The 22,679-nt window shown below is 45.8% G+C and overlaps 1 protein-coding gene across 1 annotated transcript in view; it reads right to left on the bottom strand.

Annotated features, from left to right (window-relative positions):
* Positions 1 to 7,911: 7,911 nt before the first annotated feature.
* Positions 7,912 to 22,679, bottom strand: part of LOC116976518 — a 37,705-nt gene continuing 22,937 nt past the window's right edge. Inside the window, exons 4-7 of the mRNA XM_033026410.1 lie at positions 14,464 to 14,611; positions 12,618 to 12,661; positions 10,127 to 10,170; positions 7,912 to 8,028 (exon numbers count right to left, since the gene is read on the bottom strand). Of these exons, the coding sequence (XP_032882301.1) occupies positions 7,912 to 8,028; positions 10,127 to 10,170; positions 12,618 to 12,661; positions 14,464 to 14,611 (353 nt within the window). The remainder of the gene's footprint in view (positions 8,029 to 10,126; positions 10,171 to 12,617; positions 12,662 to 14,463; positions 14,612 to 22,679) is intronic.

Raw genomic sequence — 22,679 nt, 5'->3', positions numbered from 1 at the left:
GTTCTTGTGGTCAGTCCAAACCAAGAAAGGCTGCTCGGTTCCCTCCAGCCAGTGACGCCATTCCTCCAACGCCAACTTAACCGCCAACAGTTCTCGGTTGCCAATGTCATAATTCCTCTCAGCAGGGGTCAGCTGTCGGGAGAAGAAGGCGCATGGATGGAGCTTCTGGTCCCCGGCAGCCCGCTGGGACAGAACAGCTCCCACCCCCACGTCGGAGGCGTCCACCTCCACCACGAACTGTCTCTCTGAGTCCGGAACTTGGAGGATGGGGGCCGATGTAAACCGTGTCTTGAGTGTCTGAAAAGCTTCGTCGGCCGCGGCAGCCCACCGGAACGGAACCTCGGAGGAGGTGAGTGCCGTGAGGGGTGCAGCCACAGTACTGTAGCCACGGATAAACCGTCGATAAAAATTGGCGAGCCCCAGGAACCTTTGGAGCTGCTTGCGGGAGTCAGGAATAGGCCAGGTGGTGACAGCAGAGACCTTGGCGGGGTCCATCTTGATGTTCCCTTGGCCAACGATGTATCCTAGGAAGGAGACTGACGGGGAGTGAAACTCGCACTTCTCAGCTTTAACGAAGAGCGAGTTCTCCAGGAGCCGATGTAGCACTGCCTGGACGTGGTGTACGTGTTCCTCCTTGGTCCGTGAAAAAATGAGGATGTCATCAAGATAGACGAACACGTACTTGTTCAACATGTCTCTGAGAACGTCATTGACCAAAGCCTGGAAGACGGCCGGGGCGTTGGTGAGGCCAAAGGGCATCACCCGGTATTCATAATGTCCCGTGGGAGTGTTGAAGGCGGTCTTCCACTCATCTCCCTCTTTGATGCGGACCAAGTGGTAGGCGTTGCGTAGATCCAACTTCGAAAAGATGGTGGCCCCCTCCAGGAGCTTGAAAGCAGAGGAGATGAGTGGGTGAGGGTAGCGATTCTTCACCGTGATGCCGTTGAGCCCCCGGTAATCTATGCAGGGACGCAGAGATTTGTCCTTCTTCTCCACGAAGAAGAACCCAGCCCCAGCAGGAGACGAGGAGGGACGGATGAGACCAGCAGCCAAGGAGTCGTTTATGTATTTCTCCATGGCGCCTCTCTCAGGGGCGGACAGGGAGTAAAGGCGACCCCTAGGAGGAGCGGAACCAGGCAGGAGGTCTATGGCGCAGTCATAGGGCCGATGAGGAGGAAGGGAGGTGGCCCAAGACTTGCTAAAAACCTGCCCAAAGTCATGGTACTCGGCTGGGACCCCCGTCAGATCTGGAGCAGAACTGGAGCAGGTGGCCGGTTGAGGAGCTGAGGCTTGCTTCAGGCACACTTGGTGGCAGGAAGGGCTCCAACCCAAGATGACCCCCGTCCTCCAGTCGATGTTGGGGTTGTGTCGCCGAAGCCAGGGGTAACCCAGGATGAGGGGAAGACGGGGAGACTGCAGGATGTGGAACTGGATGGTCTCATGGTGATTACCAGACAGGAGCATGCGCACTGGGACCGTCTGGTGAGAAACAGTCCCCAGGAGATGGCCGTCGAGGGCGTTGGCGGGAACAGGTTCAGGCAGGGGAACACAACTGATGCCTAGCTGGCGGGCTAGTTCCTTGTCCATAAGATTAATGTCACAACCAGAGTCTATGAAGGTGGCGAGGGTGTGAGAACCATCAGAACAGCAGACGGGCATGACAAAGAGGGCGTCGGGCAGAGGAAAGTTCAGAGGTTCGACTCACCAGTAATTCCTCTGCTACTGGTGAGTATGGCCTTTTACCGGACACTTGGAGATGTAATGACCCGCCAGGCCCTGTCGCCTCTCCCGACGTCTCGCCAGGATGCGTCGGTCCAGACGGGTCGTTAGTTCGATAAGCCCATCCAGAGAAGAAGGAAGGTCGTGGGACACCAACTCATCCTTGATATAGTCATTCAAGCCCAGCAAGAAAGCGTCAGACTGGGCCGGGGTATTCCAATCACTCTGACGGGCCCTGGTGCGAAAGTCGATGGCGAAGTCAGCGACGCTCTGGTTCCCCTGGCTCAACCCCAGCAGACCTCCCGCAGCGTCCGGGCCCATCGAAACCTCACCGAACACCTTGCGATGCTCCGCGGCGAAGGCCTGGAAAGAGGAGCAAGCCGGCGTGCGTCGCTCCCATTCGGCCGTTCCCCACAGCCGAGCTCTGCCAGTCAGGTGATTAATGGTAAATGCCACTCTCGCCACTTCCTGGGCAAAGGTGTAGGGCTGTAGGGTGAAGAGAATGGAACAGTTCGTGATGAATGGGTTGCAGCCCTTCGGCTCTCCAGCTCCGGGGTTACCACCCGGGGCTCAGGTGATGGTCCTGGCGGACCGGGAGCTGGTGCTGTCGGAGCCGGAGGCGAAGCATGGGGTGTAGCCTGGGCGAGGGTGGTCGTCAGCTGTTGGACCTGGGTGGCTAGTGCAACCAATGCTTGCTCTTGGTTTGACACAGCCTGTCGAACCTCGGAGTTGGAGGCAGTGAGCATAGCTTCGTGCTGCAGGAGCGTGTGCTCAATCCTCTCGAAGCGGTTTGACGGAGACGTTGTGTGCGCTGAGTCCATTGTTGGCCAGATTGTACTGTAACGGGTATAGCTTGGACCCAATAGCAGCACAGAATCAGGCAGGTATAGTTGGTAATGACTTTATTACGATACTGTAACAGAGTAGTAACACAGGAATGGGTACACCGTACTCACACAGAGGCTCAGGATTGAGCGAGGGTTCTGAAGAGGGGCGGGCAAGCAGGTTCGAATCCGTGTAGGCAGTCGGGAAATCGCTGAAGAGTCTTGCATGAAGGCTGAGACAATCTGGCATTGTGTGAACGGTGAGGAGAGTCTATATACCGGGTTAATTGGTGATCAGAGGCAACTGAGTGCAACAGGTGAGGAGAGTTGGGCTGATGAGAGGGGAGTGGCAGGCAGGCTGGTGAGGAGAAGGAGGGACCGGTGGAAAAGTACTGGGAGGTGAAGTGGATGAGAATGAGGAGAGGGCAGACTGTGACACTCTCAGGGGGAGACTAGCATATTTTCTCTGTTGGATGCACCTGCTGTGATAACAGACCCTTCACCGCGAAGATTGATACCGGAGCTGTTGCAAATGTTATGTCAACAAGCCTCTTCAAAAAGATAAGGACTAATGAGCAAGTTACTTCTGATCGCTCCACTTTGCATGCATACGGGGGAGGAGTGCTTGTTCCTGTGGGAAAGGCAACTCTGCGCTGCAAGATACTGGAAACCTCTCGGCCCCTCACTTTCTATCTTCTCGATTCCAACTGCATTACCTTGTTGGGAATCCAAGCATGCCAGGACTTGGGCCTGGTCTCCTTCCACCGTGACATCCACAAGGTGCAGGCCCTAATGGACCCGTTGACTGAATATCCTGACCGCTTTGATGAAGAGCTGGGCAAGCTGCCCTGCAACTACAAGATTGTAGTCGACCGTAAGGTCGAGCCAGTGATCCGTGCGCCACACCGTGTCTCCTTCGCCATGAAGGACAAAGTAGAATCGACGCTGCACAGCATGGTAAAAATGGGCATCCTAAAGGCGGTCAGCGAACCCACCAGGTGGGTCTCCACCATGGTTGTTGCCGCTAAAAAGGACAAAAGCGAAATACGCATTTGCATCAACCCCAAAGACCTAAACCTTGCCATCAAACGCCCGCACTACCCCATGAGAACAGTAGAGGACGTCGCTGCACAGGTTGGTCCGGCCACAATCTTTTCTGTCCTAGATGCCAAGAGCTCCTTCTGGCAGATACCGCTTGACGAGCAGTCCTCCAACCTGACAACTTTCAGCACCCCCTTTGGCAGATTTAGGTTCCTCCGAATGCCATTCGGAATCAACTCTGCCAGCGAGGTGTTCCAACGGACAATGGAGCAGCTGTTTGCCGGTCTACCATGTGCCATCATCGTTGACGACATCCTGGTCTACGGTAAGGATGTCGCCGAGCACGACTTCAACCTCCGCCAAGTCCTAGACCGGGCCCGGAAGATCAACTTGAAACTGAACCCCAAGAAGTACCGCTTCTGCGTCCCGGAGGTCACATGTGTTGGACATGTATTCACAGCCTCGGGGCTGAAACCCGACCCGCAGAAAACGGCTGCCATCTCCGGGATGTCTTCACCTACTGATGTGCCCAGCCTGCAACATTTCCTGGGCATGGTAAACTACCTGGGGAAGTTCATCCCCGACCTCAGCGAGCTCAGCGCACCCCTGAGGGATTTGATAAAGAAGGACACGGCCTGGGCTTGGTTCCCTCAACACCAGAAAGCCTTTGACATCCTTAAATCAAAGCTAATCAGTACCCCCACGCTTAAATGTTTTGACCTGCAGCATCCCATTATCATCACCTGCGACGCCTCTCAGTTCGGGCTCGGTGCCGCTTGCCTACAGCTCCATGACGGCCTGCAGCTGCCTGTCTCATTCGTGTCCCGTACCATGACCCCTGCCGAACAGCACTACGCACAGATCGAGAAGGAGTTACTGGCCGTGGTGTTTGCCTGCTCCTAATTCAAGCACTATATACTATGCAACACTTTCACCATTGAAACAGATCACCAGCCGCTTGTCACCATCCTCAATAAATCGATCCACATTGCCTCATCCCGACTGCAGCGCATGATGCTGCAGCTCCAGCGCTTCACTTTCGAAGTTGTTTATCGTAAGGGCAAAGACATGTTCGTGGCCGACACGCTGTCCCGCGCCCCGCTAACATCCACCGATCGCCACCCCTATGAAATGTCTGACATGATGGTGCTCAATGTTAATATTGTCCCTTCACAGCAGATGAAGTCCCTGGTCGAGCACACTGCCGCGGATCCTGCCCTGCAGCAGCTTGCTGCCATCATCCAGCCGGGCTGGCCCTGACCGTGGTTCCGCTTTGCCGGCTAGCGCCGTGCCCTACTTCCTGGTCCGTGATGAGCTCGCACTACACAACGGCGTGGTTGTGAAAGGACACAAGGTTGTTGTGCCTGCTGGGCTGCACGACCACTATTTTCAGGCCGCTCACAGCGGTCATTCTGGGTAATTCTGACACCATGTAAAGAAGTGTTATCAACACACTGTAGCTTTACTTCTTTTATTCATACTGTAGCATTACAGAGAGCACTAGCTGTACGTGGTCTGTCACGGAAACTAGAGAGCGATAAGTGGGTGGGGAGGTTGTAATTATACTTGTGATATGGGGAGTGGTTAGTAGTGATGAGGTAACTATATTAAAGGCACATGCATATATCATCTACACCTAGCAACCTGCTTGAAATGGTATGAAACTGCATTTGAATATGGTGGCCTTGCACCCTGCTTGAAATGGTATGAGACTGCATTTGAATTTGGTGGCCTTGCACCCTGCATTTGAATTTGGTGGCCTTGCACCCTGCATGAAATGGTATGAAACTGCATTTGAATTTGGTGGCCTTGCACCCTGCTTGAAATGGTATGAAACTGCATTTGAATTTGGTGGCCATGCACCTTGCTTGAAATGGTATGAAACTGTACTTGAGTTTCGTGGCCTTGCACCCTGCTTGAAATGGTATGCAACTGCATTTGAATTTGGCGGCCTTGCACCCAGCTTGAAATGGTATGAAACTGCACCTGAGTTTGGTGGCCTTGCACGCTGCTTGAAATGGTACAAAACTGCATTCGAATTTGGTGGCCTTGCACCCTGCTTGAAATGACATGAAACTACACGAATTTGGTGGCCTTGCACCCTGCTTGAAATGGTATTCAAGGTAACCTGTACCAATTTGAAGATAGTCCAAGACCCACAAACAATAATGCCATCACGTCTAAACGTTTCTGTATGTCGATGGAATATTGAATAACTAAAGAGAGAACACCACTTATAACATCTGCCCACCTGGGCATATGTTCCATGTTTTCAAACCTCCCTGTATAAGCTATCAATTTTAACCTGGTGCAGGTGACTCCTGCGTTACTGTTAATGTCCTGTTAATGGAAATTCACCTTCACAAATTACAACCCAAAGTTTGAAATAGTGATTAAAATTTGGCCTGATGGACTTATTGTAATAGTAACTAATCAACACAAAATTCACCCTTTTTTCAACTCTGGTTTCTTGATGCATGCGTGGATAACTGTACGGAAATTCGTGATTCATTCAATCAGTAATATTTCATAAAGTATAGGAAATAATATACATTTTCTTACGTTGCATCAGCACAATTTTGATTATTATAATACTTTAAAGCACACTTTAAAACATGGTTTTATGGAAAAGAAACTGTACTTGACAATAAATATTTACATTCTTTAAGGTATGAAGCACCATGTGGACAGATGACCATATATTTTGATTTTCAGAAACCATTCGATGAGCATGGCTTCTGTAAATTTACTACACCGAGTTTAGAAGAATGAGGGGACCTCAATGAAACATACAGAATAATGAAAGGCTTGGATTGAGTGGATGTGGAGAGGATGTTTCCACTGGTGGGAGAGTCTAGGACAAGAGCTCATAGCCTCAATATTAACGGACATTCTTTTAGGAAGGACGTGAGGAGAAATTTCTTTAGACAGAGGGTGGTGAATCTGTGGAATTCTTTGCCACAGAAGGCTGTGAAGGCCGTCAGTGGAGATTTTTATGGCAGAGTAAAGATAGATTCTTGATTAGTACAGGTGTCAGAGGTTATGGGGTTAGGAGGGAGAGAGATCAGCCATGATGAATGGCGGAGTAGACTTGATGGACCGAATGGCCTCATTATTTTCCTATCCCTTTTGTCCTAAAGGTCACGGTATTGTAGGTAATTTATGAGCATAAATAGAGGATAAGCTAACGAACAGGTAATGGGTGAAATGAGGCATATTAAGAGGAAAATGACTAATTAATTTGTAGTCAGTTTATCTGACCACAGATATCAGTGGGAAATCAAGTTGAGAGGGTAATGAAGCAACGCATCATAGTAATATCTTGGGACTTTAATTCACATCAGGTCTGGGAAATAAAATAAGCAATTTATAATTTTAATGAAGTCAATTAACCTCCAAACTTGTACGTCTTTGCGGTATGTTTACGTTAATTGCATATAAAGCTTTGAGAAGAGTGAGTGATATAAATTGAAATTATTTGCTTCAATCTGAAACTAGAGTCTTAAATTATAACAAAGGAAACTGCGAATGTATGAGTGTTTAAGAAGGAACTGCAGATGCTGAAAAATCGTAGGTTGACAAAGGTGCTGGAGAAACTCAGCGGGTGCAGCAGCATCTATGGAACAAAGGAAATAGGCAACGTTTCGGGCCAACACCCTTCTTCAGAATGATGTGGGGGGAGAAGAAAGGAGAAAGGAAGAGGAGGAGCCCGAGGGCTGAGGGAGAGCTGAGAAGGGGAGGAGACAGAAGGGCTACCAGAAATTGGAGACGTCAATGTTTATGCCGCTAGGGTGCTATCTGCCCAAGCGGAATATGAGGTGCTGCTCCTCCAATTTCCGGTGGTGCTCACTCTGGCCATGGAGGAGGCCCAGGACAGAAAGGTTGGATTCGGAATGGGAGGGGGAGTTGAAGTTCTGAGCCACAGGGAGATCAGGTTGGTTAATGCGGACCGAGCTGAGATGTTCGGCGAAACGATCGCCAAGCCTACGCTTGGTGTCACCGATGTAGATCAGCTGACATCTAGCGCAGTGGATACAATAGATGAGGTTGGAGGAGATGCAGGTGAACCTCTGTCGCACCTGGAACAGCTGCTTGGGTCCTTGAACAGAGTCGAGGGAGGGTGAATGTATGAGTTGTGAGTTGTTGGGTAGACTGGGAAACTACATTAAAAGACTAAATGTGGCAGGAGTAGACCAATCTGTGATTAAGGGTAAGAAAATATTGAGGCATATGCCTAAGAACCAGAACGATGAACAGTGACATTTGGGAGTTCTGTGCTTTGACAGATACCAGCCAGAAGAAGCCCGAGGGCACTTTTAATCAGTCACTATGCACGTTTGATGGCAGCATATTCGGTTGTCTCCTCGCTGACTTCTAAGGTTGGAGCTTTGGCATTCTGTCGTACAAACTGAATATCAGCATAGAGTATCTCCGGTTCCTCCGACTGCAATAGAAAAACAGAATGTAAATGACACAAGAGAATGCTGAATCTATAAGCCGATTTTGTCCATCAGTCAGAAAATACGCGAAATCACTCCATTCCATCACAGTTTATAATGAATGGCATCAAAAACATATAAGATGAACAAGAAAGAGCATTTACCAAAAGGGGAAAAAAGAGCAAACTAGTTATAAGTCATAGAGTAAAACAGTGTGGAAACAGGCCCTTTTTCCCAACTCACCCACACCAGCCAACAATGGCCCATCTACCCTAGTCCCACTTGCCTGCCCTTGGTCCATAACCATCCAAACCTGTCCTATCCATATACCTGTCCAACTGTTTTTTAAACGATGGGATAGTCCCAGCCTCAACTACCTCCTCTGGCAGTTTGCTCCATACACTCACCACCATCTGTATGAAAAGGTTACCCCTTGGATTCCTATTAAATCGTTTCCCCTTCAACCTGAACCTATGTCCTCTGCTCCGCGATTCCCCTACTCTGGGTAAAAGACTGTGGATCTACCCGATCTATTCCACTCATGATTTTATATACCTCTACAAGATCTCTGCTCATCCTCCTATGCTCCATGGAATAGAGACCCAGCCTACTCAACCTCTCCCTATAGCTCACACCCTCTAGTCCTGGCAACATCCTTGTCAGTCTTTTCTGAACACTTTCAATCTTGACAACATCTTTCCTATAACATGGTGCCCAGAAGTGAACACAATATTCCAAATGCGGTCTCACCAACGTCTTGACTGCAACATAACCTCCCAAGTTCTATGCTCAATAATCTCTCTGATGAAGGCCAAAGTGCCAATAGCTGTTTTGATCACCTTATCTACCTGCGACTCGACATTTATGGCACCATTCACTTGTACTCCTAGATCCCTCTGCTCTACAACACTACCCAGAGGCCTACCATTTTCTGTGTAGGTCCTACCCTAGTTCGACGTCCCAAAATGCAACACCTCACACTTCTCTGTATTAAATTCCATCAACCATTCCTCCGCCCACATGGCCAATCAATCCAGATCCTGCTGCAATCGTTCACAACCATCTTCACTATCTGCAAAACCACTAACTTTTGTATCATCAGCAAACTTGCTAATCTTGCCCTGTATGTTCTCATCCAAATCATTGCTGTACATGACAAGCAGCAACGGGCCCAGCACCGAACCCTGTGACACACCACTAGTCACAGGAATGAACGTGATGTATGTACGTAAGACTTTGAATATAATGATATTTATGGAAGCTTGTTCATACGTAAGAGTGTAAGGTGGACATTTGTAAACCATCAGGGGCACTGAGGTGGAGGTGGTCGCCAACCACAGGTACCTTGGTGTGCAGCTTGACAGTGAGCTGGACTGGAAGAGTCATATGGAGGCGGTGTACAGGAAGGGACAAAGTCGACTGTATTTCTTAAGGAGGCTAAGGTCATTCAACATCTGCCAACCCCTACTGTGCAGTGTCTACCATTCAGTGGTGGCCAGTGCTCTGTTTTTTGCTGTGGCCTGCTGGGGAGAAGGCGCCCGCATAGCGGACAAAAACAGACTGGACAAGCTGATCAGGAAGGCCGGCTCAGTGGTCGGGGCTGAGCAACTAACGGTCCAGCAGGTGGCAGAGGCCAGAACTCTGAACAAACTGGGTTCAATAATGACCAACCCCACTCACCCACTCCACGCCCTGAAGGTGATCAAGAGCAGCACCTTCAGTCAGAGACTGATTGCACCAATGTGCAAAACTGAGAGATATAGGAAGTCTTGTATACCAGCTGCTATAAGGTTTTACAATGCACAAAAATAACTTTGCACTTTTTTAGTATTCATTCATTGTATTTTAACTTATTAAGTATGGAAGCTATCTGAGGAAATGTGTGGTGTTATGTCTGTCTTGAAGCTGTTGTGGCACTGTAATTTCCTGTAAAGGATTATTAAAGGATCTATCTAAACCTGAGATGGCTTGTATAGGTCTAAAAAGGAAGTAATGGCATTCAATTAAAGCATGGGCCAAAATGTCGCCTGTCCATTTCTTTCCGCAGATGCTGCCTGACCCACCGAGTTGCTCCAGCAGTTTGTATTTATGTCTGGTACTTACCACAGTGACATTGGGGGCCGGTTCTGTATTGGCCTTGGTTTCAACTGAAATAAAATAAGAATCTGTTGAGTTGTCACATACGGGTGAGAATCAAAATGAAATCATAGTGCGGTATACAAACTTATTGTCATCCCTTATCCACTGCATTCAGATAGCTGCAACATTCTGCAGAACACATATGTTTAGTTTAGACATACAGCGTGGAAACAGGCCCTTCAGCCACCAAGAGAGAAGGCAGGTACAGGATACTGAGTTGGATGATCAGTCATGATCATATTGAATGGTGGTGTAGGCTCGAAGGGCCGAATGGCCTACACCTGCACCTATTTTCTATGTTCCTATGTAAGTATACGCCGGCCAGCAATCCCCGTACACTAGTCAAGTCAAGTCAAGTCACTTTATTTCTATAGCACAATTAAAAAACAACTCTCGTTGGCCAAAGTGCTTTACATTGGTGGAGGTACTAACGTTATACAACATTGGTACACACATACATAAATACATATAGCCCTCACTCAGAGGACGTCAAGAAAGGCTTGAGACTAAAGATGAGTTTTAAGTCTCGACTTAAAGGAGTCGATGGAGGGGGCAGTTCTGATGAGAAGAGGGATGCTGTTCCACAGTCTAGGAACAAACCTGTAAGTCTTTGAAGTGTGGGAGGAAACCAGAGCAATTGGGGAAAACCCACACGGTCACAGGGAGAATGCGCAACCTCCGTACAGACAGCACCCGTAGTCAGGACTGAACCCAGGTCGCTGGTGCTGTAAGACAACAACACAACAGCGCCATCGTGCTGTCATATGTATGAAGAGTTTCTCACTCTTGACAGGGGCATGACAAGACTCACATATGTCTTAAAGGCTAGACATCTGGCTTACTTCTGGAGTCTGCAGGCTGTGGATCAGGCCCTTTTTAGGGAGTTAAGCCAAACTGTGTAGGCCTATGCTTCAGTGCAGTATTGTAGTAGCTGCCTTTTAGTTGGTGGATCCGGAAACTTCTCAATTGAATGTAAAGGATTATAATTTAATTAATTCATGGACATATACCCTTTAGTTCACTATCATAGGTTTAAATTCAGCCACTATCAAATGGATTAAAATTTGAGAGTCTGTGTTAATGTTGGTCTTTCTAAAATTCTGCCATTAATTTGTCACTTACAGCAGGCATCTTTTGATAGGCTGCAGGAATTGATATATATCCAATAATTTGTTTAAGACTGATGGTGTGTCCATTTATTGTAGGAGGGCAGAGGCAGCAGTACTTGGTGGCAGGCTGCTCTCTATTTTAGGGACACAAGAGACTGCAGATGCTGGAATTTGATAAGGTAGCGTGGTTTTGAAGGAAGGAATGGCTGGAGATCTGCAACAGCTTGGGATTTGCCTGGAACAGGCACTTCTCATAAGAACTAGAGCGAGGACTTTTAAAATAGCACCACTAGATGGCGCCTCTTGCATGCGGGCCCAGTAGACTATTTCTGTACAATTAGGGATGGGAGTATAGCAATATTCTACTGGGCTGTTTGTATGAAAAATAATTTCATTGTTAGCACTTCGCAAATGTGACAATAAAAGCACTTTTGAACCATTGTTTCCGCATGTCACCTTCTGTAGGATTCCAGCATCTCTTGTTTCCACATTAGCTTTCAGCCTCTATTCCCACCATCTGCTCCCCCACTTGGCTCATCTGCCCCTCTTTCCTCTCTTCATCTGTTTCTATCTATTACTGCCTGTCCTGCCTCACACCTCCCCTTCACCTCTTTCTGTTGGCTATCTGCTCTCTATGATCATGACCCAAAACATCGACCAAAACTCTATTATAGTTGCCTAGATGGAGACCTTGAGTGCTTGAATAAGATTGTTTAGATACAAGATCTAATAGAGAGGAGATATGTATTCCAACTGTTCCTATTGATCTAAGATATAGGAACAGATTTAGGCCATTTGGCCCATCAAGTTTGTTCCACCATTCAATCATGGCTGATCGATATTTCGCTTTCATCCCCATCCTTTCCCTGTAATCTTTGGCACCCTCACTAACCAACAACTGAAGAAGGGTTTCGGCCCGAAACGTCGCCTATTTCCTTCGCTCCATAGATGCTGCTGCACCCGCTGAGTTTCTCCAGCAATTTTGTGTACCAACAACCTATCAATCCCTGATTTAAAAATACCCAATGACATGGCCTCCACTGCCATCCATGGCAACGGATTCCACACTCAGATATGGTGTTAGTGCAAGATGACTGTTGTGCAGAATTTTCTTTGAAGATTGCTTTGAATCTTTATATTTCTCTGACAGAGAACTGTGAAGCTAATTTGTTGAGTATGTTTAAAGGAATTGAAAAGCCAAAGAGGTTGAATAGTTTAAGTTGAGAATGGTGCAACAATGGGCTACTCCCTTGACTGTTTCTTATGTTCTTACATTTGGAATCATTACTGAACATAGCCAACATTTGAAGAAATCCCCAATATGAGTACTGAAATTAACCTTTTACCTGTAACTGTCGAATAAACTGGGTTCAGGTCTTCAGTCGAGTTCCTAGTGAAATGATATAGAACACATTGTCAGTGAACTATTTATATTTGTTGAATGTCTCTGAAGAACAACAATGGGACTGCATTGGTATTGGTTTATTGTTCTTATGTGTACTGAGGTACAGTGAAAAGTTTTATTTGCACGCTATCCAGTCAAATCATACTATACAATCAAAGCAGATACAAGTACGACAGGTGTTGCAAAGATAAAAATACAAGAGAAACAAATGTGGTGTTATAGCATTTTAGCTTTACGGCCACAGACAAAAAAAAAGTGGTGCCACAATGGCACAGCGGACGCTACATCTTGACGATATGAGACTTGTCTTGGCAGGAAAACCAGAGCAATTTTCAAATATATGGATTCCTTTCATGGATTCATTACAAGGATAGTATGGTGCAAAATAACTTCAGAATTAAACCGATTTACAGACTGGGTGATGAGTGTAGTATATCAACACTTTTTGTGTTTTTTTTCCTTTTTAAAAAAAAAGTTTTGACTTACTCTTTGATTACACTCATTTGGTAGTTTAGGGGTTCTATTCTTACATATTCACTCTCTCTTTCACTTTCTTTCTTTCTTGCTCTTTCTCTCTTTTTCTATTTCATCTTTGTTAAAATTAAAATGGAAGCTGTACAATAAATGTATTATGTCATACGCCGCGGTTTATACTTTTGTATACTGCTTCTAATAAAAATATGAATAAAAAAATAAAACAAATAAATAAATACATAAATAAATAAATAAATAAACACAATGGCACAGCGGTAGAGTTGCAGCATTACAGTGCAAGAGACACAAATTCAATCCTAACTACGGCTGCTGTCTCTACGAAGTTTGTACATTCTCCCTGTGACCTGCGTGGGTTTTCTCCGGGTGCTCCAATTTCCTCCCACACGCCAAAGATGTACAGGTTTGCAGATTAATTGGCTTCGGTAAAAATTGTAAATTAGCCCCAGTGAGTAGGATAGTGTTCGTGATCACTGGGCTCAGTGGGCTGAAGGGCCTATTCCCACACTATATCTCTAAAGTCTAAAGAAAGGTCTGCAATGTGGTGGGATGTTCAATAATCATATAAAATTGTCTTATTTTCTAAATGGGGAGAGAATTCAGAAATCAGAGGTGCAAAGGGACTTGGAAGTGCTGGTGCAGGATTCCCAAAAGATTAATTTGCAAGTCGAATCGGTAGTAAGGAAGGTGAATGCAAAGCTCGCATTTACTTTGAGGGCTATAATACAAAATAGGTTGTAATGCTGAGGCTTTATAAGGCACTGCTCAGACCGTGTTTGGCGTATTATGAGCAGTTTGGCGTATTATGATCAATCTATATCAGAGGAAGGATGTGCTGGCATTGGGACCCAGCCTCTCCAGTCCCTCCACATAACGGAAGTTTTAGTTTAATTTAGTTTAAGATACAGTGTGGAAACAGGCCCTGCGGCCCACCGAGTCTGCGCCGACCAGCGATTCCCGCACAATAACACTATCCTACACACTAGGACAATTTACCATTTTACCTACAATTAGCCTGCAAACCTGTACTTCTTTGGATTGTATGAGGAAACGAGCAAACCCATGCAGGTCACGGGGAGAACAGACAAACTCTGAACATATAGCACCCATAGTCAGAATCGAACCCGGGTCTCTGGCGCTGTAAGGCAGCAACCCCACCTTTGCACCCGTGCCTGAACTGTTCCATCCCATTAAACTTCCATGTTCTACGACTCTTTGCTGGATTCAACGCCTGTGCCCACCATGCTTAATTCAATATCATATTAAAGCAAGATGTGAAAATACATTTTACTCACCCTTTGGGTTTAAACATGTGTTGGAAGCACACCCATTTCTTCATATAGCACACTGCTATTGCTAAGATGACGAATAAGAGGACGAATACCAGGACACAGGCTACAATACCGCCCAAGATTTTCAAAGACAACTTTTCATATGTTTGATCTGAAAAATATCAAAGGTTTATAGAGTTTAGATGCAACATGTGTTTATTTCTCTCATTTTAAGCAAACACACAGGCTTGCTTGATGCCTCATCATAGATGCCCCATCATAGCATTCTCCAAAGCAACCCAGATTGGAATAAAAATAGAAAATTGTGAACACACTCAGCAGATCAGGCTGCATCTGTGGGGAGAGTTACAATCTACTCTGCAAGTTGAAAATCCTTCATCAGAACTGAGCAAACGAGTTGGTCTGAGAGACAAGGTTGATCTAAGTAGCCAGGAACCTGGGGGAGGGCAGGGGGTGGACAAAGTGAATGTCTGTAATAAAACATAGAACAGTGTAGCAGTGTAGCACGGGAACAGACTGCATCCCTGGAGAATATGGATAGGTGACATTTCGGGTCGGGTACTTTCTTCAGACTGATTGCGTGTGGGGGGGGAGGGGAGGATAGAAAGCTAGAAGAGAGGAAGGGCAGGACAAAGCATGGGAAGTAATAGGTAAAACTGATGAGGGGTTTTGACAGGAAGATGGTTGGATAAAGGCTGGAGATGAAAAAACAGGTAATTGTCATCGAGTCATAGAGTGATTAGTGTGGAAACAGGCCCTTCAGCCCAACTTGCCCACAACGGCCAACAATATCTAGGTATGTTGCAAAGCCCACCTGAAGCGTCGCTGAAAATCTGTCGCTGCGGGTGTGCGCGATTTTGACGCCGTTTAGAGGGGGGCGGGTTTAAAACGCGATTTTCTCTAGGCTGTTCAAATCGAAGATGTTCAGCCTAGTTCATTATTAACGAAAAATCGCTGGAAGACCCCGTCGCAAAAGCTATTATTAGTTTTAAAGGCCTCGTATAATAGTTATAGTAGTTTAAAAATCAATCTCTAAACCCGCGACCACCGGCAGCTGTCAGGGTCTCATAGAGCAAATAATTGAAGGTATGCTGCTTATTTTTACATTAAAAAGGGCTTCTTAAGATCCCTTTATACAAAGTTTAATATTGCGAGAAGCTCATTTTGGGCCCATTATATCCCGCAGTATTTTTCTGGGCATTTGGGGGCACAAATCTACCGCAATGTGAACGTTCCAAACCAGCGCGTTCACAGGATCCCACTAGAAAGCTGATTTTAAATGGACTTTAATTTACAGCAATTGAACACTAAATTCCTTCCATTTGGCCTATAAATTAATGTAAATGAGATTTAAAAATCATGTTTTATTGTGAATTATTTATGAATATTATTTGGACACTTAGGCTATTTAAAAATGTTAATCATTTATTAAGAAATGGATAGATGTTTAGATCTAGTAATTGAAGTTTGAAATTAGCTACACTTGGGTAACTAACTAATTATATGCTTTAATTTCAGGTCATCCAAGTAAGATTATTTTATATTTGTTTCAGAATGGTTCAATCTACGATAACTGAAAATTTCAATCAGTTCTCTTAATTTTTAAGAAGGTTATGGGCTTTTGACTGCACACGATCACAGCTTTTTTGTTATGTCCATAGAAAATCAATAGGGAACAAGATGCTAATTTCCGAGTATGAAAATGGCCATAACTTTTTAAATACTTGAGATATGAAAGTGAATTAGGTGTCAAATTAAACTTCTTTTTATGCTTTATCTGATGGGATAAATTACAGACTTGATTTTTTTAATCTCAAAATTTTGTAACATTGCTACAATATCCCAGCTGCACTAGTCCCACTTGCCTGTGCTTGGTCCATATCTCTCCAAAACTGTCCTATCCCTGTACCTGTCTAATTGTTTCTTAAATGATGGGATAGTCACAGCCTCAACTACCTCCTCTGGCAGCTTGTTCCATACACCTACCACACTAGTACCTGAAAATCAGTATTTTGCTGAGAAAATCAGTATGTTTATGCGGTGCCGTTTTGCTGAAAAGAATGTTGCTTTTATGTGCGGCCATACCCATGTAAGAGTACAAGAATGCATAACTTTGCTACCAAATGACATGTCTTCTACGCACCTTACTTAACAGTGCATTCATTGCCATCTCTTTGTATGCTACTGTTTGAACGGCTGCTTCCTGCTTTTAGCACCAGATGATGATATAGAATCCATTCTGGAAGTATCCCTCTCCCTCCCTCGCTCCCTCTCTCTCTCTCCCTCTCTCCCTCCTTCCTCTCCCTCCTTCCTCCCTCCTTCCTCTCTCCCTCCCTTTCCCTCGCTCACCCCCTCTCGAAACCCCCCACATCCTACCTACAATGGGCCAACCAGAACTCACACAGAACTCCAAATACAGCCAAACCAATGGTTTATAAAGATGCAGCATGACATCCTGACTTTTACACTCACGCTGCTACCAATTGAAGTCACAATGAAGTTGACAGTAACTAGAAGGTGTAGTGGTGTAACAGAAAAGAGGGTGGGGGATGAGCGACTCCAATAGGAAATTATTTATTTAATTGTTGTCCAGGGAAGGTTATAATGTTGAAAGATGGGGCCCTGTTTGGTGAGCACAAGATGGTGAGGTCAGATTCAGGCTAACACAATAAGGTAAAGTGTGACTGTAAGCTTGGAGTTAGGAGCCGGGGCAGAAACGTGATGCTCCACAAATTGCCAACATATGTGTATTTGTCTATCTAATTTGTTAGAAAGCATAAATACAGGGCTGGATTTATGTATAAACTAGACAAGCTTAAGTTTAGGGCCTCGAGATCTAGGGGGGCCTACGCTCGCTGCACCAAGGTGTGTTAAACTTTTGAGATAGTGGCGTTGTTACAAAATCTACCATTGGTGGCGCTGTGCTTGCGATTCCGGAGGCTTTGGTCCTATTGATGATCCCTTTTCCCGTCTCCAACGAACCCCCTCCTCGTGGACCCCCCCTCATGACCATCTTCCGGCTTTAGACCTTTTTATCCAAAACTGCAGGCGGGGCATCAACCACCTCAACTTCTCCACTCCCCTGTCTCACTCTAATCTCTCCCCCCCTGAAAGTACTGCCATCGACTCACTCCGCAACAACCCAGACTGGGTTATCAAACCCGCCGACAAGGGAGGTGCCATGGTAGTCTGGCGCGTTGATCTCTACAAAGCTGAGGCCACGCGCCAACTCTCGGACACCTCCTCCTACTTACCTCTGGACCAGGGGATGGGGGGGCCTCACAAGTGAAATAGCTTAGGGCCTCTCTTCATCTAAATCCGACCCTGCATAATATACATGAAAATGAATCGGTATGGGCAAGTTGGGCCGAAGGGCCTGTTTTCACGCTGTATGACTATGAAAACTAAAAGATTCAATACTTTTAATGTTTTTAACATTGTAAATATTGTAAACTGAAATAAAAATGAACGCGCAAAACTGCTATCCCACCCCTGGCATGCTCTATATTTTCACTAACGGAGATCGTTTAGTATTGTGTAAACTGAACTTACTAGTGACAATCATCTTGGTTCCGTTCCCTCTGATATCTCCCCACACTGTGCAGTAATAGACGGCAGAGTCATTGAGCATCACGTTTGTGACATTCAGGATGAAGCTGCTGTTGGAGGCCTCTTTGAACGGCTGGAACCGCTCAGTGAATCCTGGTCTCCTTCGTACGCTGCCTCCTGCCTCGTGTGTTAAAACCCACTCCATGTCCTGCCCGGGTAGTTCTCGGTACCAGTGGACATCAGTGTTTCCCACTTCAGCGTTCTCCATGGAGCACCATAACCGTGCCGTGTGACCCTCAGTGACACGCTCCAGCCTCGGGAATTGGATCAGGATCGGAGGATTCGCATCTTTAATGGGAAAATACGTCTTCTTAAAAAAAAAACACTCAGCACAACCATGCTTAAAGAGTGCACAGAATCTAACACTAAATATGTAGAATTGTTTTAGTCATTCTATGGGATGGGAGATTGCAACCTTCACGTGGTCCACCCTGTTTCGACTAATGCAATCAACCCGACGTGCACAAACCACTAGATGTAGTGTTTCGTTAGGCTGTGCATGCTGTACACAAGAAGTAGTTATTCTATCGCATGCAATATGGAGTCCTTTTGATTCGGGCCATAGGTGTGCACAGCACAGGAATGGGCCCTTGTGATACTTAAACCAGAACAATGTTACTGAGTTCAGTGATCCTGCAATATTATATAACCTGTGCATGGGGCCAAACAAAGTTCTGAATAGGTTTGTGGAGAGGTTTGCTCGTGCTACTCAAGAGAGTTTAAACTAGTGAGACAAGGAGTTGGGACCCAGAATGACAACGGACTCATATGTAGACAATAGAACAGGCAAGTCCAGTGGAAGCATTGGCAGAGATGGGAGGGGGAGCATGAGAGGACTGGTAGGTTTAACTGCATTTAAACCAAGAAGCACAGGAGGTGAGACGGATGAGTTGAGAGTGTAGATCACCACACAAGATTATGAGGGGAAGCATGGATGAAGGAAGAGCTGTAATCTATTATTAATTTATTATTAAGTAAGTGGGGCATTTGGGATATATCAGGACAGGGTGGAGTCAACATGTTTTTGTAAAGGAAATCATATTCAACAAATCAGCTAATTTTTTGGGATTGTAGTTAGCAGCACAGATAAGGGAAAACTAGCTGATGTGAATTTGGACTTTCAGAAGGCATTTGACAAGCAACAAAGGTGCAGATAAAAATAAAAACTCACATATACCTGTCTTTCCACTCGCTATTCATTACACAGCCCTAGCCCCTCTGGGTACATTTATCTGCCACATTACCTCCACCTTCCGGTTCCGATCTATCTCACCATCCGCCCACGGGTTCCACATTTTATTCCAACCTTTTCTTATCAGATTTCATTATTTGTAATCTATTGTCTTTTTCCGCTTATCACCTCCAGTCTTTGTTAATATCTTCCCCTATCCCTCCTGCACATCATTCATCTGATAATCAACCCTTCCATATACAATGTTTAAGAAGGAACTGCAGATGCTGGAAAATCGAAGGTACACAAAAATGCTGGAGAAACTCAGCGGGTGCAGCAGCATCTATGGAGCGAAGGAAATAGGCAACGTTTCGAAACGTTGCCTTTTTCTTCGCTCCATAGATGCTGCTGCACCTTCTGAGTTTCTCCAGCATTTTTGTGTACCTTCCATATAGAAACATAGAAACATAAAAATAGGTGCAGGAGTAGGCCATTCGGCCCTTCGAGCCTGCACCGCCATTCCCTGCTTTCTCTCCATACCCCCTGATCCCTTTAGCCACAAGGGCCACATCTAACTCCCTCTTAAATATAGCCAATGAACTGGCCTCAACTACCTTCTGTGGCAGAGAATTCCACAGATTCACCACTCTCTGTGTAAAAAATGATTTTCTCATCTCAGTCCTAAAAGACTTCCCTCTTATCCTTAAACTGTGACCCCCTAGTTCTGGACTTCCCCAACATCGGGAATAATCTTCCTGCATCTAGCCTGTCCAACCCCTTAAGAATTTAGTACGTTTCTATAAGATCCACCCTCAATATTCTGAATTCTAGCGTGTACAAGCCGAGTCTATCCAGTCTTTCTTCATATGAAAGTCCTGCCATCCCAGGAATCAGTCTGGTGAACCTTCTCTGTACTCCCTCTATGTCAAGAATGTCTTTCCTCAGATTAGGAGACCAAAACTGTACGCAATACTCCAGGTGTGGTCTCACCAAGACCCTGTACAACTGCAGTAGAATCTCCCCGCTCTTATACTCAAATCCTTTTGCTATGAATGCTAACATACCATTTGCTTTCTTCACTGCCTGCTGCACCTGCATTCCTACTTTCAATGACTGGTGTATCTCCCCTTTTCCTAATCGGCCACCATTCAGATAATAGTCTACTTTCCTGTTTTTGCCACCAAAGTGGATAACCTCACATTTATCCACATTATACTGCATCTGCCATGCATTTGCCCACTCACCCAACCTATCCAAGTCACCTTGCAGCCTCCTAGCATCCTCCTCACAGCTAACACTGCCCCCCAGCTTTGTGTCATCCGCAAACTTGGAGATGTTGCATTCAATTCCCTCATCCAGATCATTAATATATATTGTAAATAGCTGGGATCCCAGCACTGAGCCTTGCGGTACCCCACTAGTCACTGCCTGCCATTCTGAAAAGGACCCGTTTACTCCTACTCTTTGCTTCCTGTTTATCAGCCAGTTCTCTATTCACATCAATACTGAACCCCCAATACCTTGTGCTTTAAGTTTGTTTACTAATCTCTTATGTAGGACCGTGTCAAAAACCTTCTGAAAATCCAGATATAGCACATCCACTGGTTCTCCCTTATCCACTCTACTAGTTACATCCTCGAAAAATTCTATAAGTAAGTAAGTTTTATTCATATAGCACGTTTTAAGTCAACTCGCATTGACATCAAGAGGTCACATAAAGCGCTTTACATAAATTAGTTAATAAGTTTCCATACAAACCAGAGAAAAAGGATAAAAAAATAAAGAAAATGGACACAACACATTTTAGAGTTTAACACAAATGTCCCCCCACAGCACAATCAAAAATTTCCACTGTGGGGAAAGGCACCAGAAAGTTAAGTCCTCTTCCTCTGAAACACCTGAGGTCGGGGTCCATTTGTGGCCTTGCAGCCAGTCCGATGATTTTCAGGGCCCTCTTGACGTGAAGATGGAACTCCGGCGTCGGGTGAAACATTCCTCAGCGGCTTGGAAGTTCTGGAACTGCTGCCTCCTCCCCGGAGACCGGAGACCGGGGCACTTGTAGCCCTCAGGCCGCACCGGTTGGAGCTCCGACCCCGGCGAACTCGATCCCTGGCTCCGCGGCGCTCCAAATCCAGCGCCGCCCGCGGCCGGCCGCCCGCAGCCACAGCTCTGCGATGTTGGGAGTCGGCGGCCACAGCGCTCCGGAGCTTACCGCACGGCGACCCGGTAAGGCATCGCTCGCTCCCTGTTGGTATCCCAGCGCTGTGCAGCTGCCGAAGCTGTAGTCCCGGCCAGTCCCGACAGGAAAACGCCACTCCATTCTCGATGGTAGGCCGCGAGGACTGTGCGAAGAAGCAGCTTGGAGGGATGCTGCCTCTCCGACCAGGTAGGTGAATAAAAATTAAAGTTTCCCCCTTCCCCACCCCCACCCACCACATAAAAGACCTCCAACTAACAAACTAACATTTTTTAACAGGACTTAAAATAAAAAAAAGGTGAAGAGACGGACTGCGGACAGGCTGCCATACACAGACGGTGCCCACTCCTGCACATCCACCATCTTTTTTTATAAGATTCGTCAGACATGATTTACCTTTCATAAATCAATGCTGACTTTGTCCAATGAATTCACCACTTTCCAAATGTGCTGCTATCCCGTCTTTAATAACTGACTCCAGAAATTTCCCCACCACCGATGTTGGACTAACTGGTCTGTAATTCCCCGTTTTCTCTCTCCCTTTTTAAAAAGGGGGGTTACATTAGCTACCCTCCAGTCCTCAGGAACTACTCCAGAATCTAAAGAGTTTTGAAAAATTATCACTATTGCATCCACTATTTCTGCGGCTACTTCCTTAAGTACTCTGGGATGCAACTTATCTGGCCCTGGGGATTTATCGGTCTTTAATCTATTCAATTTACCTAACACCACTTCCCGGCTAACCTGGATTTCACTCAGTTCCTCCATCTCATTTAACCCCTGGTCCCTTGCTATTTCCGGCAGATTATTTATGTCTTCCTTAGTGAAGACAGAACCAAAGTAGTTATTCAATAGGTCTGCCATGTCCTTGTTCCCCATGATCAATTCGCCTGTTTCTGACTGCAAGGGACCTACATTTGTTATAACTAATCTTTTCCTCTTCACATATCTATAAAAACTTTTGCAGTCAGTTTTTATGTTCCCTGCCAGTTTTCTTTCACAATCTATTTTCCCTTTCCTAATTAAGCCTTTTGTCTTCCTCTGCTGGACTCTGAATTTCTCCCAGTCCTCTGGTAGGCTGCTTGTTCTGGCTAATTTGTACGCTTCATCTTTTGTTTTGATATTATCCCTGATTTCCCTTGTTATCCACGGATGCACTACCTTCCCTGATTTATTCTTTTGCCAAACTGAGATGAACACTTGTTGTAGTTCATCCATGCAGTTTTTAAATGCCTTCCATTG

Source organism: Amblyraja radiata, chromosome 8, assembly GCF_010909765.2.
Source record: "Amblyraja radiata isolate CabotCenter1 chromosome 8, sAmbRad1.1.pri, whole genome shotgun sequence".
NCBI lineage: Eukaryota > Metazoa > Chordata > Chondrichthyes > Rajiformes > Rajidae > Amblyraja > Amblyraja radiata.
This window is presented reverse-complemented; position numbering and strand designations above follow the sequence as displayed.